General features: G+C 41.5%; 1 protein-coding gene across 1 annotated transcript; it reads right to left on the bottom strand.

The window, feature by feature from the left end:
• Window positions 1-10,910: 10,910 nt before the first annotated feature.
• LOC148581527 (uncharacterized) lies at window positions 10,911-12,744 on the bottom strand. The gene is made up of 2 exons (XM_088501898.1): window positions 11,946-12,744; window positions 10,911-11,854 (listed from the first exon to the last, which is right to left on the bottom strand). Exons 1-2 carry the CDS (start codon window positions 12,742-12,744, stop codon window positions 10,911-10,913), a joined length of 1,743 nt encoding a protein of 580 aa, XP_088358024.1.
• Between the last annotated feature and the right edge of the window lie 4,551 nt (window positions 12,745-17,295).

Raw genomic sequence — 17,295 nt, 5'->3', positions numbered from 1 at the left:
GGAAGTTCGAATCACTCTGATTCAAATTATATGGTGAGCAATTCGAATTCTATACAATACTCTTCTGCCCTGCCCATTCTTGATAGCTCATGAATATTTTTTAATAAATTTATTTAAATTATACCACAAAAAAATATTTTATTCTATGCAAAATAATTTAAAAAATGGTTTAAAAGATGTCAAGAGTACTATAAAAATTTGTAATGTCCTAATTTAGGACATTAAAGAAATACTCTACATAATCACTATAATTTAGAAATTAAAGAAAATATATTTTTATCATGTATTTACCTAAATCACTAGAATATTACAAACTTTTATAGTACTCATAACATCTTTTAAGCCATTTTTTTTAAAATTATTTTGTATAGAATAAAATATATTTTTTAATTATTTTGCATGGAATAAAATATTTTTTTTAATTTCTAAATTATTATTGACTATGTAGAGTATTTTATTTAAAATTTGAGTACATGCATGTATTTACCTAAGTCATTAAAACATTACAAATTTTTATAGTACTCCTAACATTTTTTATGCCATTTTTAAAAATTATTTTGTATAGAATAAAATATTTTTTGTAGTATAATTTAAATAAATTATTAAAAAAATTTGTTAAAAAATATTCATGAGCTATTAAAAATGGACAAAAGAGTATTATATGGAATTCAAATTGATACCTCATTAATATTTTAAAGAAATCTCGTAATTAAATATTTTGTTAGCTTTTTTTTAATGTATGAAATAAAATATATATTTTTTAATTAATTATTAATTTTTTAATAAATTTTTTTAATAAATTATTAATTTTTTAACAGTATAATTCAAATTATACCATGACTAATTTGAATCCGTCAAATTCGAATTATCTAGAAACGCGTACGTGGGTGTAATTCGAATCACGCTGATTCGAATTACTGTGTATGTATAATTCGAATCACATTGATTCGAATTATGTGAAAATAGAATTCGAATTTAGCTGCTTCGAACTACATATAAACAATTTTAGTTGATTCATGAACCAAATTTTAATTTGGCAAATTTGTGTAAAAATTTCTTCCCTAAACTTAATTAAGTGTTTTGCCCTATTAAATACTTATTCTGACTTGAAACTTAACTCAATTCCAAAGCACGTTTTATCAAGTTTGAATTTATCATTTTTACCTGTTGTAATTTTTAGGTCAGGTCCGAATCCTATTTTAAATAGACATAACTTCAACTCAAAGTTATGTTTTATAACTATTTATGAAATTAATATTTTTATACTTAATAGATATTTTTATATTACATAGTGTTGTTTTGTTTAAAAATAATTTATTTTATTATAATGTTATATAATGTTTACCAAAGAATTTAATTTTTATGTACTAACAATATAAAAAAAATTTACATATACATCTAATTATATATTATAATATAAACAAAAATAATTAATTTTTAAATTTAATATTTAAACTTTTAATATATTAAAATTAAATATTTTATTAAATTTAATCTTTAAAATTAAGATTTTGTTAATTTGTTATAAAAGATTTACAAAAATAACACACACTAAATATTGGCTTGACCTGGTTTTATCCACTTTATTTGAAATTAATTTATGACTCAACTTGAATTTTTAAAATAGATTCCGTAAAATATTAAAGGTCGGTTTAGAATATGGGTTTAATTAAATTCAGTTCGTCATGTTTACTCCTCTAAATGTTGACCCAAAAAAAAAAGGAGAAAAAGTGAAAAGAAAAATAATAAATATAAATAAAATGATAATTTAAAAATAGATTAATATTAATTAAAATATAATTGATTTTTTATGCATTTTAAAGAAAAATGTAACAGGTGAAACCATAAAAGTAAGCTTTTGTTTTATTAAGGGAAAAAACCAGAAAACCATGTTAGAGGTGTTCACGGATAAAATCGGGTTTGTCTTGATTTAGAGTCGACTCTAAATATATATTGGGTCTATTTTTTAGATCATAATCTGGCCCTAAACCCGATAAAATTTAAACATTTTCGGATCATAATTATATTGGGTCCAAATCGAGTGAAAACTGGGTTTTTAAAGTTTTAACAATAATTTATAAAAAAAAAATATTTATAAAAAAACTTATTTATGATACACTTATTTATAAATAAGAAACTTATTACCGAAAAATTAATATTCATATTTGAACATGAATTTATCCATATATTCTAATTTGATACTTCTTTGATCTATTTTCTAATTCAACAAATGTGATAAAAAATAAAAGAATAAGCTTATAACTAATATAACACAATATTAAAATAAATTTAAAACATATATATCTTTTTTAGTTCTCTCATGTGCACACGGATCGAGCGAAACCGAATTTACCTTGACTCGAACCAACTCGAAATAATGATCGAGTCTATTTTTTGAAATCCTTACCCAACTCTACACTCAATAAAATCATGCCAAATTAACTCTGTTACGGCCTGGCCCAAGACTCGCGCGGGTCAGCCCGACCCGAGACCCCGCCGGCCCAATGGTGCGTCCTCCACCCGACCCGGACACGCGTCCCGTACGGCTCGCTCACAGCCGTGGGACAGCACCTTTGAGGACATGGGCCTGCCCATTCGAAGGGCCCACCACTGACATGTATATAAGGGGGAGACTGGCTCTCCCCCCAAGGTACGTCACATTCACACATCATTCCCTCTCCGCCTGCACATATTCTGACAAGGGCGTCGGAGTGTCTTTGCAGGTGGCACCCCCCCTTTTCCCATCAGAAGTGCTCGGGACCTCGCTCACCCGAAACCAGGAAACCACGGCCAGACGAGCTCCTCCACCGTCCGAAGCATTGACCTCAGGATCCTAACCCGAACCGTCCGGTACCCGACCTACCGAACATTGGCGCCGTCTGTGGGGACCGACGTTCATGGATTTCATACTGGTCCAGACTGGGACTGGTTCCGAGGTAGCGCCTCCCATACTCGGGGGAGGCGCCGTCGCGACGGAATCCCGGCAGCAGCAACGGTCGCCCACGAGGGATGCGACGCAGACTCACGAGAGACGCCCCTTCGGGGGGACGGGTGACAACCACGCCAGGATAATGCAAGAACTACGCCACAGAATGCAAGACTTAGAGCGCAGGCTAGCAGAAAGAGAGCGCGACCAACGCTCCCCAGAGCGGAGCCCCACCCGTTCCCGTTCAAGAAGCCGTTCGAGGCGCACGCCGAGCCCCCAATGCGAGTCGGAGAGCACTGAGGAACGGATACGCCCCAGAAGAAGAAGTCGCGACCCCATTATCTACGCCCGACACGAAAGGCGGCGCGCGTCGAACAGAGGCAACGAGGAACCCCACCGCGAGAACAATGAGTTGAGAAGAACTGCCCGAGGACCTGTCATAATAGGAGCGACCCCTTTCCACCGCTCTGTACTCGAGGTCCGATTACCAAAACATTTTGACAAACCGACAGACATGAAGTATGACGGAACACAAGACCCCCTAGAACACCTGACGGCCTTCGAGGCCAGAATGAACCTAGAAGGGGTGGGAGACGAGGTCAGATGTCGCGCTTTCCCGGTCACCTTAGCGGGCCCGGCAATACGGTGGTTTAACAACCTCCCGCAAGGCTCGGTGACCCAATTTACCGACATCAGCCGCGCCTTCTTGGCTCAGTTCACAACTAGGATTGTCAAAGCCAAACACCCAATCAATTTGCTGGGGGTGACACAGAGACCCGGAGAGCCGACCAGGAAATACCTGGACCGTTTTAATGACGAGTGCTTGGAGATTGACGGTCTGACGGACTCGGTGGCAAGTTTGTGCTTAACGAACGGGCTGTCAAATGAGGATTTCAGGAAACACCTCACCACGAAGCCCGTCTGGACGATGCAAGAGATCCAGTGCGTGGCCAAAGAATACATTAATGACGAGGAAGTCAGCCGGGTCGTGGCTGCCAATAAACGGCAGCCCGCCTACAACCAATCCCGGCACTACGAAGCCAGAGAAAGACCAAAGGAACACGCCAAGGACGGCGGTCCGAGTAAACCACCCAAACCGTTCCCCTGAGTTGGGAAGTTCACCAACTACACCCCCATCACGGCGTCGATCACTGAAGTTTACCAACAGATAGCAGAAAAGGGGATACTGTCGAAGCCCCGACCACTGAAGGACAGGACGGGAGGAAACAAGAACCTCTACTGCGAGTACCACAAGGGCTACGGGCACCAAGGTTCTGAAAACCGAACCGGTCATCGAACCGTTCTAGGTACTGGTTCACTGGTTCATAGGTTCAACCGGTCTGACCGTGGTTGAACCGTAAAAACCGTTTTATAATAAAATAATAAATAAGCACATAAAAATATAATTATAGTCTAATCTAAACTTGAAAATATCATTCAAATTAAAAGTACTACATAAACCAAATGTTATAATCTCATTCAAATACAAATTCAAAGTTCAAAAGTCAACAAACAAACAACCAAACATAACATAGCAGCATCAAAATGAGCCAAATTTGTCATCAACCATCAAAATCCTCCATAATTTGTTGCAGATTTGCGTCATTGATTTCATCACCTTCATTTCCACTACTTGGACCAGAAAAAGCAAGTGGTGCAGCATAAAATGTACTAGTACTACCACCACCACCACCTTGATCTAAATCAGCATCAATCTCATCTAAGAAAATATAATCATATTTTTGTATTATGCAAGTATCATAGATGTAGTAAATCACACCGGTAAGCAGGATAAGGAAAAATGATCCCAGTACTGATCCTGCATTCATCAAAACTCCATCTTTAGAAAATTTTCACATTTACTTGCTTTCAGGCTAATTAATAATGATACCAAGAAAAGCATTAAAAAAAAAGAGAAGGCATAATGAAGTGAAAACTAACCTGTTGTTACCAGAGCTGTTGATGGTCCTGCAACTACACCAGTAAACTTAGATCATGCAATCACTCGAAAAAGCAATAACCCTGAATTTGTTGAACAAGTTAAAAGGTACATAAAGCTAGTCGGAATCATGGACTAATTCATTGATTTGGATGTCTAATGTTTTCATGAAATTCATCTACTTGCTTCAATTATTTGTTAATAAACATCTAAGAAAGAATCTACTCCAAAACAACAAGAGTCAAGCTTAATTAAATTGGCTATTAGTCATGTCAAATGCAACAAAATGAAAAAATAAAATAAAAAAATAAGCTACCTTTATGGTTGTCTAAACAACTGAATTCATTCTTTGTACTATTCCAACTACACGTGTTCCCTTTTGATTCACAGTAATCTCAACTCTCAAGTTCACAACAAATGAACATTAAACAAACAACATCCAAATTCCAAAATCAGAGTATACAAACAACATCTCAGGTTCAAAAAATTCATAATTCAATTCACAAAATCATCTCTCAAAATCAGAGTATACAAAACGTCAAAACCAGAGTTCACAATGACAAAATCATGTCACAAAATCAGAGTTCACACAATCAGATTTCACAAAATCAGAATTCACAAAATCAATTCATATTTCATCACAGAATCAGTTCATAATCATATTTCATGACAGTTTCATGACTTCATCAGAGTTCAGTCAGTTCACAGAGTTGATATCACTATATCAGTTCATAACGGTTTTAGAGACTCAGAATTTCATCAAAATTCTTTGTTCACAGAGTTCACAGAGTATCAGATTTCATCACAAAATCATGTTCATAAATCATAACCAAATTAAAAAATAAAAATTACCTGGAAATGAGACTTCAGTTCTTCAACGCTGCTGACGCTTCTCTATTGCTTTCTCTCAGAGGCAGACGCTGACGGCGAAGTGGCTGAGGGCGCTGACCGTGCTGACGCTGCTGAGGGCGCGACGCTGCTGAAGGCGCGACGGAGGCTGAGGGCGCGATGCTGCTGAGGCCACGAAGCTGCTGAGGTCGCGACGCTGCTGAAGGCGCGACGCTGCTGAAGGCGCGACGGAGGTGAGTGCGTTGAGGGCTTCAGGCGTTCTGTCTCTCACAGTGGTGGCCGGTGGGTCGTGGTGGGTCGTGGCCTGGTGGCCTCGTGGGTGTTGTTCTGTGGGAGTGGGAGTGTGGGTGTGGGACGCTGAGGCTGGAGTGAAGCACGAAGACGAAACTGACGAAGGAGAAAAGGGAATTAGGGCTTCCCACATTGCAAAACGACGGCGTTTTGCTGTCAGGTTAAAAAACCGGCTGGGTCCCGGTTCGGTTCGACCGACCGGTAACCGGCCGGTTCGTCGGTTCAATGTCGGTTATCAAATTCTGCGGTTTCCTTTATTGACTGAACCGCTTTAGCGTCCGATTCACGGTTCGACCGGTTCGACCGGCCGGTTCGAACCGGTTTTCAGAACATTGACGGGCACAAGACCCAAGACTGCTTTGACCTAAAGGACGCCCTCGAGCAAGCCATCAGGGACGGCAAACTCGCCGACTTCTCCCACCTTATAAGGGAACCAAGGAGACGCAACCGGGACAACGACAACGAGGACAGATCCCGACCAACAAGACGACGACAGGAGCCAGAGGGTGACGACCACGGTCTCACGGTGGTAAACGTGGTGACGGCCAGGAATACCGCCCCGAGGTCGAAATCGGCGCAGAAGAAAGATGCCAAGGTCTTAGCGATCTCCGCCCCACCTGGTAGAGGTCTTAAGGGTCTCCCACCTATCTCTTTCGGCCCGGAGGACCAATGGTTCGACGAAGCGCCGGAAAGTCCGCCCATGGTCATCACGGCTAGGGTCGGAACTGGCCTCGTCAAACGAATCCTGGTAGACACCGGGGCAGACTCGAACATCATGTTCCGAAACGTTTTCGATGCCCTGGGATTGAGAGATTCCGACCTGACGACCCACCAGCACGGTGTGGTAGGGTTAGGAGACCACTTCATAAAGCCAGATGGAATCATCGCACTCCCGACCTCTGTGGGACAAGGGCAAAGACGAAGGACAATCATGGCAGACTTTGTAATATTACGAGATTCAACGGCCTATAACATCATCCTGGGGAGAAAGACCATTAACGACCTGGGGGCAGCTATCAGTACGAAACTACTGGTGATGAAGTTCATCACCGATGACGGATCCGTGGGATCCCTCCGGGGCGACTTGGAAACGGCAGTCGCTTGCGACCATGCCAGCCTTTCCCTCAGAAAAAAATCAAAGGAGGCGTCAGGAGTTTTCCTGGCCGACCTGGACGCCAGGGTAGACGACAAACCCAGACCAGAGCCAGAAGGAGACTTGGAGAAGTTCAGAGTCGGCGAGGAACACGATAAGTTCACATTCATAAACAGGAACCTCCCGCACGAAATAAAGGAGCCTTTGATGGAGATGATCAGGGCTAACGCCGACCTCTTTGCCTGGACGCCTGCCGACATGCCAGGAATAGACCCCCAGCTCATGTCACACCACCTGGCCGTAAAGGCAAGGGCCAAACCAGTGGCCCAGAGAAGGAGGAAAATGTCGCAGGAAAGGGCAGACGAGGTAGCCAAGCAAACGGCCAGCCTCTTAGAAGCGGGATTCATCCGGGAATTGGATTACTCGACTTGGTTGTCGAATGTGGTTCTGGTTAAAAAACACAACGGGAGGTGGAGAATGTGCATAGACTACTCTGACCTCAACAAGGCTTGTCCCAAGGACTGTTACCCCCTACCTAATATTGATACGCTCGTTGACGCAGCGGCAGGGTACAGATATCTAAGTTTCATGGACGCCTATTCCGGGTACAATCAGATACCGATGCACCGACCTGACGAGGAAAAAACGGCGTTCATAACACCAGGAGGCATCTATTGTTACAAGGTCATGCCATTTGGCCTAAAAAACACAGGAGCCACATACCAAAGGTTGATGAATAAGATATTCAGCGAACTCCTGGGCAAAACAGTGGAAGTTTATGTAGATGACATACTCGCAAAAACCGCCCGACCTGACGATCTCCTGAGTGACCTTAACGATGTTTTCTCGTCCCTACGACAACACGGCATGAGGCTTAATCCACTCAAATGCGCGTTCGCCATGGAGGCCGGAAAGTTCCTAGGCTTCATGATCACTCAAAGAGGAGTGGAAGCCAATCCCGAAAAATGCCAAGCTATCCTTCAAATGAAGAGTCCGGGTTGCATCAAAGACGTCCAAAGACTCGCTGGGAGATTGACAGCTTTGTCCCGTTTCCTCGGCGCATCGGCGGCAAAGGCCATACCCTTCTTCAACTTAATGAGAAAGGGAATGACGTTCGAATGGACACCAGCGTGCGAAGAAGCATTCAACCACTTCAAGCAAATCTTGGCGGCACCACCAGTCCTCGGGAAACCCAGAGCCGGAGAACCACTCTACCTCTATCTATCAGTAACCGAGGAAGCGATTGCCGCGGTCCTCGTTACAGAAGAAGCGAGGACACAACAGCCCGTCTACTTCGTGAGCAGGGCACTCCAGGGACCAGAGCTGAGGTACAGCAAACTGGAAAGACTGGCGCTGGCGCTCCTAATATCCTCCCGAAGGTTAAGACAATACTTCCAGAGTCACCGTATAATTGTGAGGACAGATCAGGCGATTCGGCAAATACTGCAAAAACCTGATTTGGCTGGAAGGATGATGACCTGGGCCATCGAGCTCTCACAATATGACCTACAGTATGAGCCTCGACATGCAATCAAGGCACAGGCAATGGCTGACTTCTTGGTGGAGGTAACGGGCGATCCTCCCGAAGAAACGGGGACACGGTGGAGGCTTCATGTAGACGGAGCCTCCAACCAAACGTCCGGAGGAGCAGGGGTCATCTTGGAAAGCCCAGCAGGGGTCATCTATGAGCAATCGACCAAGTTCGAGTTCCCAGTGTCAAACAACCAAGCAGAATATGAGGCTCTCCTAGGCGGACTAATGCTGGCTCGGGAAGTCGGGGTGACAAGGGTCGAAGTATGCAGCGACTCCCAAGTCGTCACCTCGCAAGTAAACGGAAGCTACCAAGCCCGAGACCCCCTCCTCCAAAAGTACTTGGAAAAGGTTAAGCAAATGATGAGCCAGTTCCAGGAGGTCATTATCCAGCACGTTCCAAGGGAAAAGAACACACGAGCAGACCTTTTGTCGAAGCTAGCAAGCACAAAGCCAGGATCGGGTAACCGGTCGCTCATCCAGGGCATGGTGAAGGAACCAACGGTCGCCCTCCACCTGACGGGGGCGAGCCCCTCATGGCTGGATCCCATTACCACCTTCCTGGAACTCGGCAAGTTACCCGAAGATGAGAAGGCGGCCAAAGCTTTAAGAAGGGAGGCGGCCAGATACGCAATCATACAGGGACAACTATTCAAAAAGGGACTCAGCCAACCCCTATTGAAGTGTTTGCACCCCGACCAAACGGACTACGTGCTTAGAGAAGTCCACGAAGGGTGTTGCGGACATCACATCGGGGGCAAAGCCCTAGCAAGGAAGCTCGTCCGAGCAGGATACTACTGGCCAACAATGATGAAGGACTCGAAGGAATTTGTCACAAAATGCACAAAGTGTCAACAAAACGCCAACTTTCACAAGGCACCAGCCTCCGAGCTAAGCTCGCTAACGACTACACGTCCTTTTTCACAATGGGGAGTCGACCTCCTGGGACCCTTCCCGGTCGGCCCAGGACAAGTCAAATACCTCATTGTGGCCATTGACTACTACACCAAATGGGTAGAAGCTGAACCACTAGCCACCATATCGTCCTCCAACTGCCGGAAGTTCATGTGGAGGCAGGTGATAACCCGTTTCGGCATCCCAGAGGTCGTTATCTCGTACAATGGGACCCAGTTCACCGACAAGAAGTTCATGGAATTCCTCTCTGGCCTGGGGATAAAGCAAAAGTTCTCCTCAGTAGAACACCCCCAAACAAACGGGCAGGTAGAGGCCGCAAACAAAGTCATCCTTCTTGGTCTAAAGAAGCGCCTAGACAGCAAGAAGGGAAACTGGGCCGACGAACTCCCCTCCGTCTTATAGTCCTACCGGACAACCGAGCAAAGCGCCACGGGGGAAACCCCCTTTCGCCTAACCTATGGGGTCGACGCGGTGATACCAGTCGAAATCGGCGAACCAAGCCCCCGACTACTCCTCGCGGGCATGAGCGAAGCGATTGAGAAAGACCTGATCGAAGAAACAAGGGAGATGGCTCACCTAACAGAAACGGCGCTGAAACAAAGAATAGCCCTGCGTTACAACGCAAAAGTCCTCAAACGAGACTTCGAAAAAGGGGATCTCGTCCTGCGACGCAACGACATCGGCGTCCCGACCCCAGGAGAAGGCAAGCTGGCGGTAAATTGGGAAGGCCCCTACAGGGTAAGGGAGGTACTCGGCAAGGGCGCTTACAAACTCGAAAAACTGGACGGCAAGGAAATACCCAGAACATGGAACGCAAGCAACCTAAAGAGGTTCTACTCCTGACCCACCGGCTCAACGACCAGAGAGCCTAGCCAGAGAGTTAGTATTCGCCCCATCCACATGTTAATTCAACTTGTTCACTTACCTTGTCAAATACTTACCCAACTGTCGAGTAAATTTTACTTGTTCAAATTTTTTATTTTGTTAAAACTTTCTTACTTGACATCTGTTCCTCGTGACCAAAATCTAAAACGGCACCCCGGGACTGATCACCCCGGGAGCCAGACGGCTCATAGGCCTCAACCAATTCAATGACTACGCGACCGAATCGGTCCGAACTGCTACCAAATGCGAAAACGGCAAGACGGGCACAAGACATAAGCCCGCCCTGGAATAAACGGTAACACGAAAACGACAACACGACAAAATAATGAAACAAGCAAGAAATCATAGCAATCGAACGATGATAACTTACAAAGCGTCAAAATACGCAACGAACACGTAAAATTGTTCAAGGCAAACAAAACGACAAAGCACCAACAGGTTGTTCAACAAATACATTACAAAATATCCCAAGTTACAAGACTTCACTTCCTCGGCATATCGACAATTTTCCCGTCCTGGATAGTCTTGAAAACACCAATTGACGAGATCTCGAAATCAGGAGCAGCAATCTTCAGCTGGGCCTTCAGGGCATCTTCGGTCATCAAGATGGCATTCTTCCCTTGCTCCTTGGCCACCTTAAGCTTCTTCTTAAGATCAACGGCCTCTGCCTTAGCGGCCTTCGCCTCCGAGATGGCCTGCTCCCGTTCCTTTTCCAAAGCGACAACTAGACCCTGAGCGGCGTTCAGTTGATTTTCTAATGTCATCTCACGCTCAAGAAGCCGAGCCACGGTCTCATCGGACGCCTTCAGCCTCTCCGCAATAAACGACGACTTCTCCTCAGCAGCATTAAGCTTTCCCCCCATCTCGGACAGCTGACCCTGGAGGAGCTCAACTTGAGCCTTAAAGTCATTATTCGCCTTAACAGAAGACTCAAGTTTCCTCCGAAGCGCCTCCATACCAGATAGCTCAAACTCAGCCTTCCGAGCTATCACGGCCCCACGAAGCAAGGTGCGATACATCCACCTCGCCTGTCCGGACAGTTCGGTTGCATGAAAATGCTCTTCCGTCCCGGGTATCAACTGGGAGTCAATGAACTTGGAGGCATCAAAATTCCTCTCCATTACGGTTAGGACCCCCTCCGGGCTGGAAGACATCTTTCGCTTCTTAGGAGTGTGGATAAGCTCCACGTCGCTATCTGGGTGGGGGGAGAGGGTCGCCTTCCCGTCGGCAGGTCCCTCCTCATGGGTAGGGGAAACTCGACCCCCTAAGCCCTGCTTTCCCGACGTCTCGGTCCCCTGCCCCTCTTTTTCCCCTGACGGACCCTCCGACTTGCCGGCCCCCTTTTCTTCGGCATTCTCATCATCACTAGCCTCAAAAAAGGTCTTCATCAGGTTCTCGAGACCGGTCACGGTGGCAGACATTTCCACTGCGATTAAAGAACAAGAACGTTAGTCGTCAAACCGGAAAGAAGAAGAACAACGACAAAGAAACATAGATAAACAAAAAAGGCAACTCACGAATATAGCTCCGGCCGGCCTCCCGTTCACCCATAAGAAGGTGGGGATTCACATGATTCTTTTCAAAGATAGCGAGAAGAACGTTCGCTATATTCTTATCTACAGCCGACAACCTCTTGTACGACACTTTCACAAAAGGATTCGACCCCGCGCCGAAGCTCCAGTAAGTCTGGATAAGGCGCTCCCCCTCTAACGACAACCAGAAGGGATGGCGACCCTTGACAGGACGAACCTTGAAATACTTATCTTTGAAACCATGGTAGGAATCCTCAAAAAGGCTAAAAATCTTCCTACCCTGGGCAGCACGGAAAGAAAGAAACCCTTTTCTTGCTTTCCCCTGTTTGGAGGGGTTGGTAAGGTTGAAATAAAAGAGAAAAACGTCCACCGACGCCGGTAGCTCCAAGTACTCGCAGACCATCTCGAAGCAGCGGATCGAAGCCCAGCTGTTCGGATGAAGTTGAGACGGACAGACGGATATCCGGTTCAGCAGCGCCATTTGAAAATCGGAGAACGGTATCCGAACACCGACTTGTGTGAACATGGACTTGTAAAACCAAATCCAATCGGGGACGCGAGGAGAATGAAAATTAAGCTCATAAATACGCTCACGAGGAAGCGGGACAATGGCCTCGTAGTTGGCCTCCTCGTCAGTACCCCCACACAGGTAACCGGCTTGCCGGAACTCCGTCAATTCCTCCAAGTCCATCTGGTTGGGTGAACTCCTTATATCGTCTGTCACCCAAGCGTACGGGTCGTAAGCCGCAGCGGATCCGGAAGACCGGGAGACAACACGAGGCATACCTACAGCGGGGTACCACTCCGTTAGTCTATGAGGTCGGGAGCCCGAAAAAACTCAGAAACTACGCCTTTTCAACTCAATCATGACCAGATACGGCTAAAAACTACGTCCACCTCACAAACCACCCAAAAAAGCCTATCCTGGAATGGTACCCCTCTCCTAACCCACCTATCCCAACACTGGAAAAACCCCTTAACAAAAATAAAACCAGCCATGCAGTAGATGCAAACAACAAATCACACAATAACAGAGCATAACGCAGACACCAGAAGAGAGAAATCAGAAGATTACCTGGAACGATGAGAGAAATCTGGGCTGGAAGTTGAAGCAGGAAGGAGTTCGCGCAGGAAACTTTGGATATTAGGGAGAGAAGAAGTTGGAAATGATAAGAGTGGGGGGTGGATAGGGAGAAAACTGTTTAAAAACCACCCCCAAAAGCGCGAAAGGAAGCAGGGGCAAGATAGTCTTTGCGCACGGATTTTTTCAAATCATTATGAGCATTAAATGCCCAGCGCGGAGAACGAAACGGCAAACAAATACCACAGCAGATCAAGAGACACGCGCACAAGGGACGCGTCCCTCCCACGATCAGCCGACCCAACGACAACGCATGAGTGTTAACGTCACGCGCCACCAATGACCTCCACGGCCATCGCTGACGCGTCGAGGGCACTGTTACGGCTTGGCCCAAGACTCGCGCGGGTCAGCCCGACCCGAGACCCCGCCGGCCCAATGGTGCGTCCTCCACCCGACCCGGACACGCGTCCCGTACGGCTCGCTCACAGCCGTGGGACAGCACCTTTGAGGACATGGGCCTGCCCATTTGAAGGGCCCACCACTGACATGTATATAAGGGGGAGACTGGCTCTCCCCCCAAGGTACGTCACATTCACACATCATTCCCTCTCCGCCTGCACATATTCTGACAAGGGCGTCGGAGTGTCTTTGCAGGTGGCACCCCCCTTTTCCCATCAGAAGTGCTCGGGACCTCGCTCACCCGGAACCAGGAAACCACGGCCAGACGAGCTCCTCCACCGTCCGAAGCATTGACCTCAGGATCCTAACCCGAACCGTCCGGTACCCGACCTACCGAACAAACTCTTAAAGTGTTCAGAAATGGACCAAATCTTTGAACCGGACCGAATCATGCACACCCTAAACCATGTTAAAAGAAAACAAATATAAAACAGAAAACTTTTTTTCTGTCTTTAAAAAACAGTAAAAGTAAGCACAAGAAAATTGGAAACAGAATATAAAGGCAGCTTTGGGCCCAACGTGGCCCAATAGAAAACATGACAAAAGAGAACCAATGGGCGGTGTTAATAAATGTCATTACTTTACGTGACCTACATTTCTCGAGGATTCACATCAATCATCCCTTCACAGCATGCCACGTGTGTGTAATTTCCTGGAGAGTTTTTTTTTGGTGACCAATTTCCTGGAGAGTGAAAACGACTTTCTGATATTAAAAAATAAAAATATTAAATTATCTTCTAAATTTAAATATTTATTTCGATATCATTAAATCGACAAAAAAATTATTTTATATTAAAAAAAATTTTTATTCAAAAATATTATTCTTATGCTAAAATCAGTCATCAACATATTTGTATATAAATATATGTGTAATTAATTTATTTTCAATATATATTTACAATATGTATTTTATACATGTGTGCATGTAACATAATTATTTTTTATTTTTTAGCGTGTTTGATAAATTTCTAGTAATAAAAGTAAAAGTATTAAAAAAACAAAAAATTTATTGAGAAGTTACCGTTTATATTTTTTTAAAAGATTTTTTCGTTAAAAATAAAAGATATTTTTCGTATAATAAATAAATAAAAAATATTTTTATATTGTTATACTCAAACATAATTGATAAATAAAATTTTTTTTTACATAAAATATCTAATCATAAAATTACTTTTACTTTTCTTTTCTATAAGATCTTTTAAAAAAATAACTAATTTTTTTTAAAATTCACCCAAATAAGCTTTAAATAAAAAATTTTGGATTTCTGATTTTATTTAATATTTTCAAAAATTAAACATATATTTAAATTTTTTTATTCATTCATGAGTTAAAAATTTTTTTAAAAGATAAATTAAAACTCCTAATTAGTATTCTTTAAAAGAATGTTGTGCAGAAATTTTTGCATAAATGGAAATAACAAAAGAAATTTAAACACAGAGCAAAATTTATGAATATTATTTAAAAATATTCTTAGATAAATTACGTTAACTTTTTGTCAGTGTGTATAAATGGAAAACTATATATATAGCGTGCAGTGTATACAATAATGTTGCCATGTGAGGAATTGAAATTGGGGTCGTATGGATGTTCTCTAGCATGGCTGCAAACCAGACGCGTCCTACAACTAATATCATAAGTCAACATTGTACAAACCGTGTTCTTTATAGTTAATCTCGCCGACATGCCAGTTATTTCATCCAAAGCCTAAAAGGGTATATAGTTATTGTGGGTATGTTTGCAAGTATTTTAAAGAATAATTAAGCAATAATCATATCATGGTACAAAACTACAAATTTGAATCCCCTTAAACGTGATTTACTTTTCCTCTCAAGAGTAAGAAACTAAGAATAAAGACGAATGGCAATGGTTGTAATTAAATATAGAAACGAGGGTAGTCTTGGAGGAGATCGGGGGTTGGAGGATAATGACCACAAGGGATGTGATGATGCCACGTCAGACTATATTAAATATCACGCGCTCTATGGACCGTGATATTGACCTCTCCATATCCTTTTTCCTCCACATTACGTTTTCTTTTTTTGAAAGTACTCCACATTACATTTTGAACCAACGCTCCCATCAAATTTTTATACTCTCTAAAAAATAATAAGATTTAGCTAATGCGGTGTTTAAGGGAGCTTTTTAAAATAAATATTTTAAATATTTTATTTATCGATATAAATAATTTGAACACAATTTTATTTTTAGTGACTAAACAAAAAAAAATAAAAAAAAAACTAAATTAATTGACTAGATTCATATCTAAATTTATTAAATATTGAAGTTCACTCCATAGTTGACTCTAATTCGAGTAAATGTCTGCGCCAGAAACAACTGCTCTAACTATACAATTTGTAACCCTGTTCGTATTTTTCCGAATTAAAAGAATAAAGACTTTCCAATTTCAATTCATAACCTCTTGTATATGCTTTGTCAAATCTCATTCCAGAAAATCATTACCAATCATTCTTTGGTTTACCAAGACAAAGGTTTCTAAACAGTCTGTTTCACAAATAACCTCACGAAATCTACTATTCTAAACTAGAAGTAAACCTCTCCAAATCGCATACAATTTTGCAAAAAGAACACTACACACTTCGACTTTTTCAATACAACCTTTCAACCAACATCTATCGAAATTGCGAATGATACAACTAAAATCAGTATAACCAAAAAGAGTAAAACAACTAGCATCACAATTTAATTTAACAGAATTTATGTATTTGTATCTTATTACTTATCTTATTTATAATATAAATAAATTAATTATGAGTATATTTTGTTTATGATGATTGCTATGATACCTACAAATATTTACTTAACTTTACCAAAAAGTTGGAAAATTAATATTAAATAATTATTAGATATTCAAAATTTACTATAAAAAAATAAGTTAGGTAATAAATTATAAACACCATAAAATTTATTATAGTTTATAGTGTAAACGAGATAAGATACAAATTTTTAAACAAATATCACATGTGCACATATGATACTCATAATTAATTCGTTTGCACAGTAAATAAAATATGAGTATTTATAAGTATAAAAATATAATTTTTATAGGTATAAAAATAAAAATACATTTTTAAATAATAAAAATATTAATAATTTGATTTAGATGATTTAAAAAGTAAAAATTGATGAATAAATTATCATTTGTAACCATAAAAGATACAGATGCTGACAAATATACCCATATAAGAATAAAATGACAATTATAATCACGGAAGATGACTTTCGTGTGCCAAAAATACCCAGATGTTGGTTACACAATTAATCCGTTAGGGTATTCTTGACACACGGAAGCTATCTTCCGTAGATACAATTGTCATTTTATTCTTATATAGATATATTTGTCAGCATTTATATCTTTCAGGAATACAAATAATAATTTATTCAAAAATTGGTATATTTTATTACTATTTAGATCGAATGAAATATTAATAAATGTTTTAGTTGGATGGTTAAATTAAAAAAATTCAAATACGAGATCAGTTAGGAAAATATAAATGGATTATAAAGAAGGAATGCTTACATACATTAGAGAATATGGGTGTTTAAATTCAAATTAATTCAAATTAAATCGTTTATCTAATCCAATTTAAATTGAAAAGCGATTAAAATCACATTAATTTAAATTTGATTAGATTTTATTTTTTGCAAATCGTATGAATCGGATCAAATTTTGAATCTATTTCTCAAAACTGATCTAATCCAATTCAAACTGCATAATGTGTTATAATATATGAGAAGAGATACACATACAATTCATTTTGGTTTACAATTCATACA

The sequence above is a fragment of the Arachis ipaensis genome, chromosome B10 (genome assembly GCF_059453495.1).
Source record: "Arachis ipaensis isolate K30076 ecotype BB chromosome B10, ASM5945349v1, whole genome shotgun sequence".
NCBI lineage: Eukaryota > Viridiplantae > Streptophyta > Magnoliopsida > Fabales > Fabaceae > Arachis > Arachis ipaensis.
This window is presented reverse-complemented; position numbering and strand designations above follow the sequence as displayed.

Coding starts and splice junctions, on each gene's coding strand:
- LOC148581527 (XM_088501898.1), bottom strand. CDS start 12,744: ATGCCTCGTGTTGTCTCCCGGTCTTCCGGATCCGCTGCGGCTTACGAC. Junction 11,855..11,945: donor GGCCGGCCGGAGCTATATTC/GTGAGTTGCCTT, acceptor CTTTAATCGCAG/TGGAAATGTCTGCCACCGTG.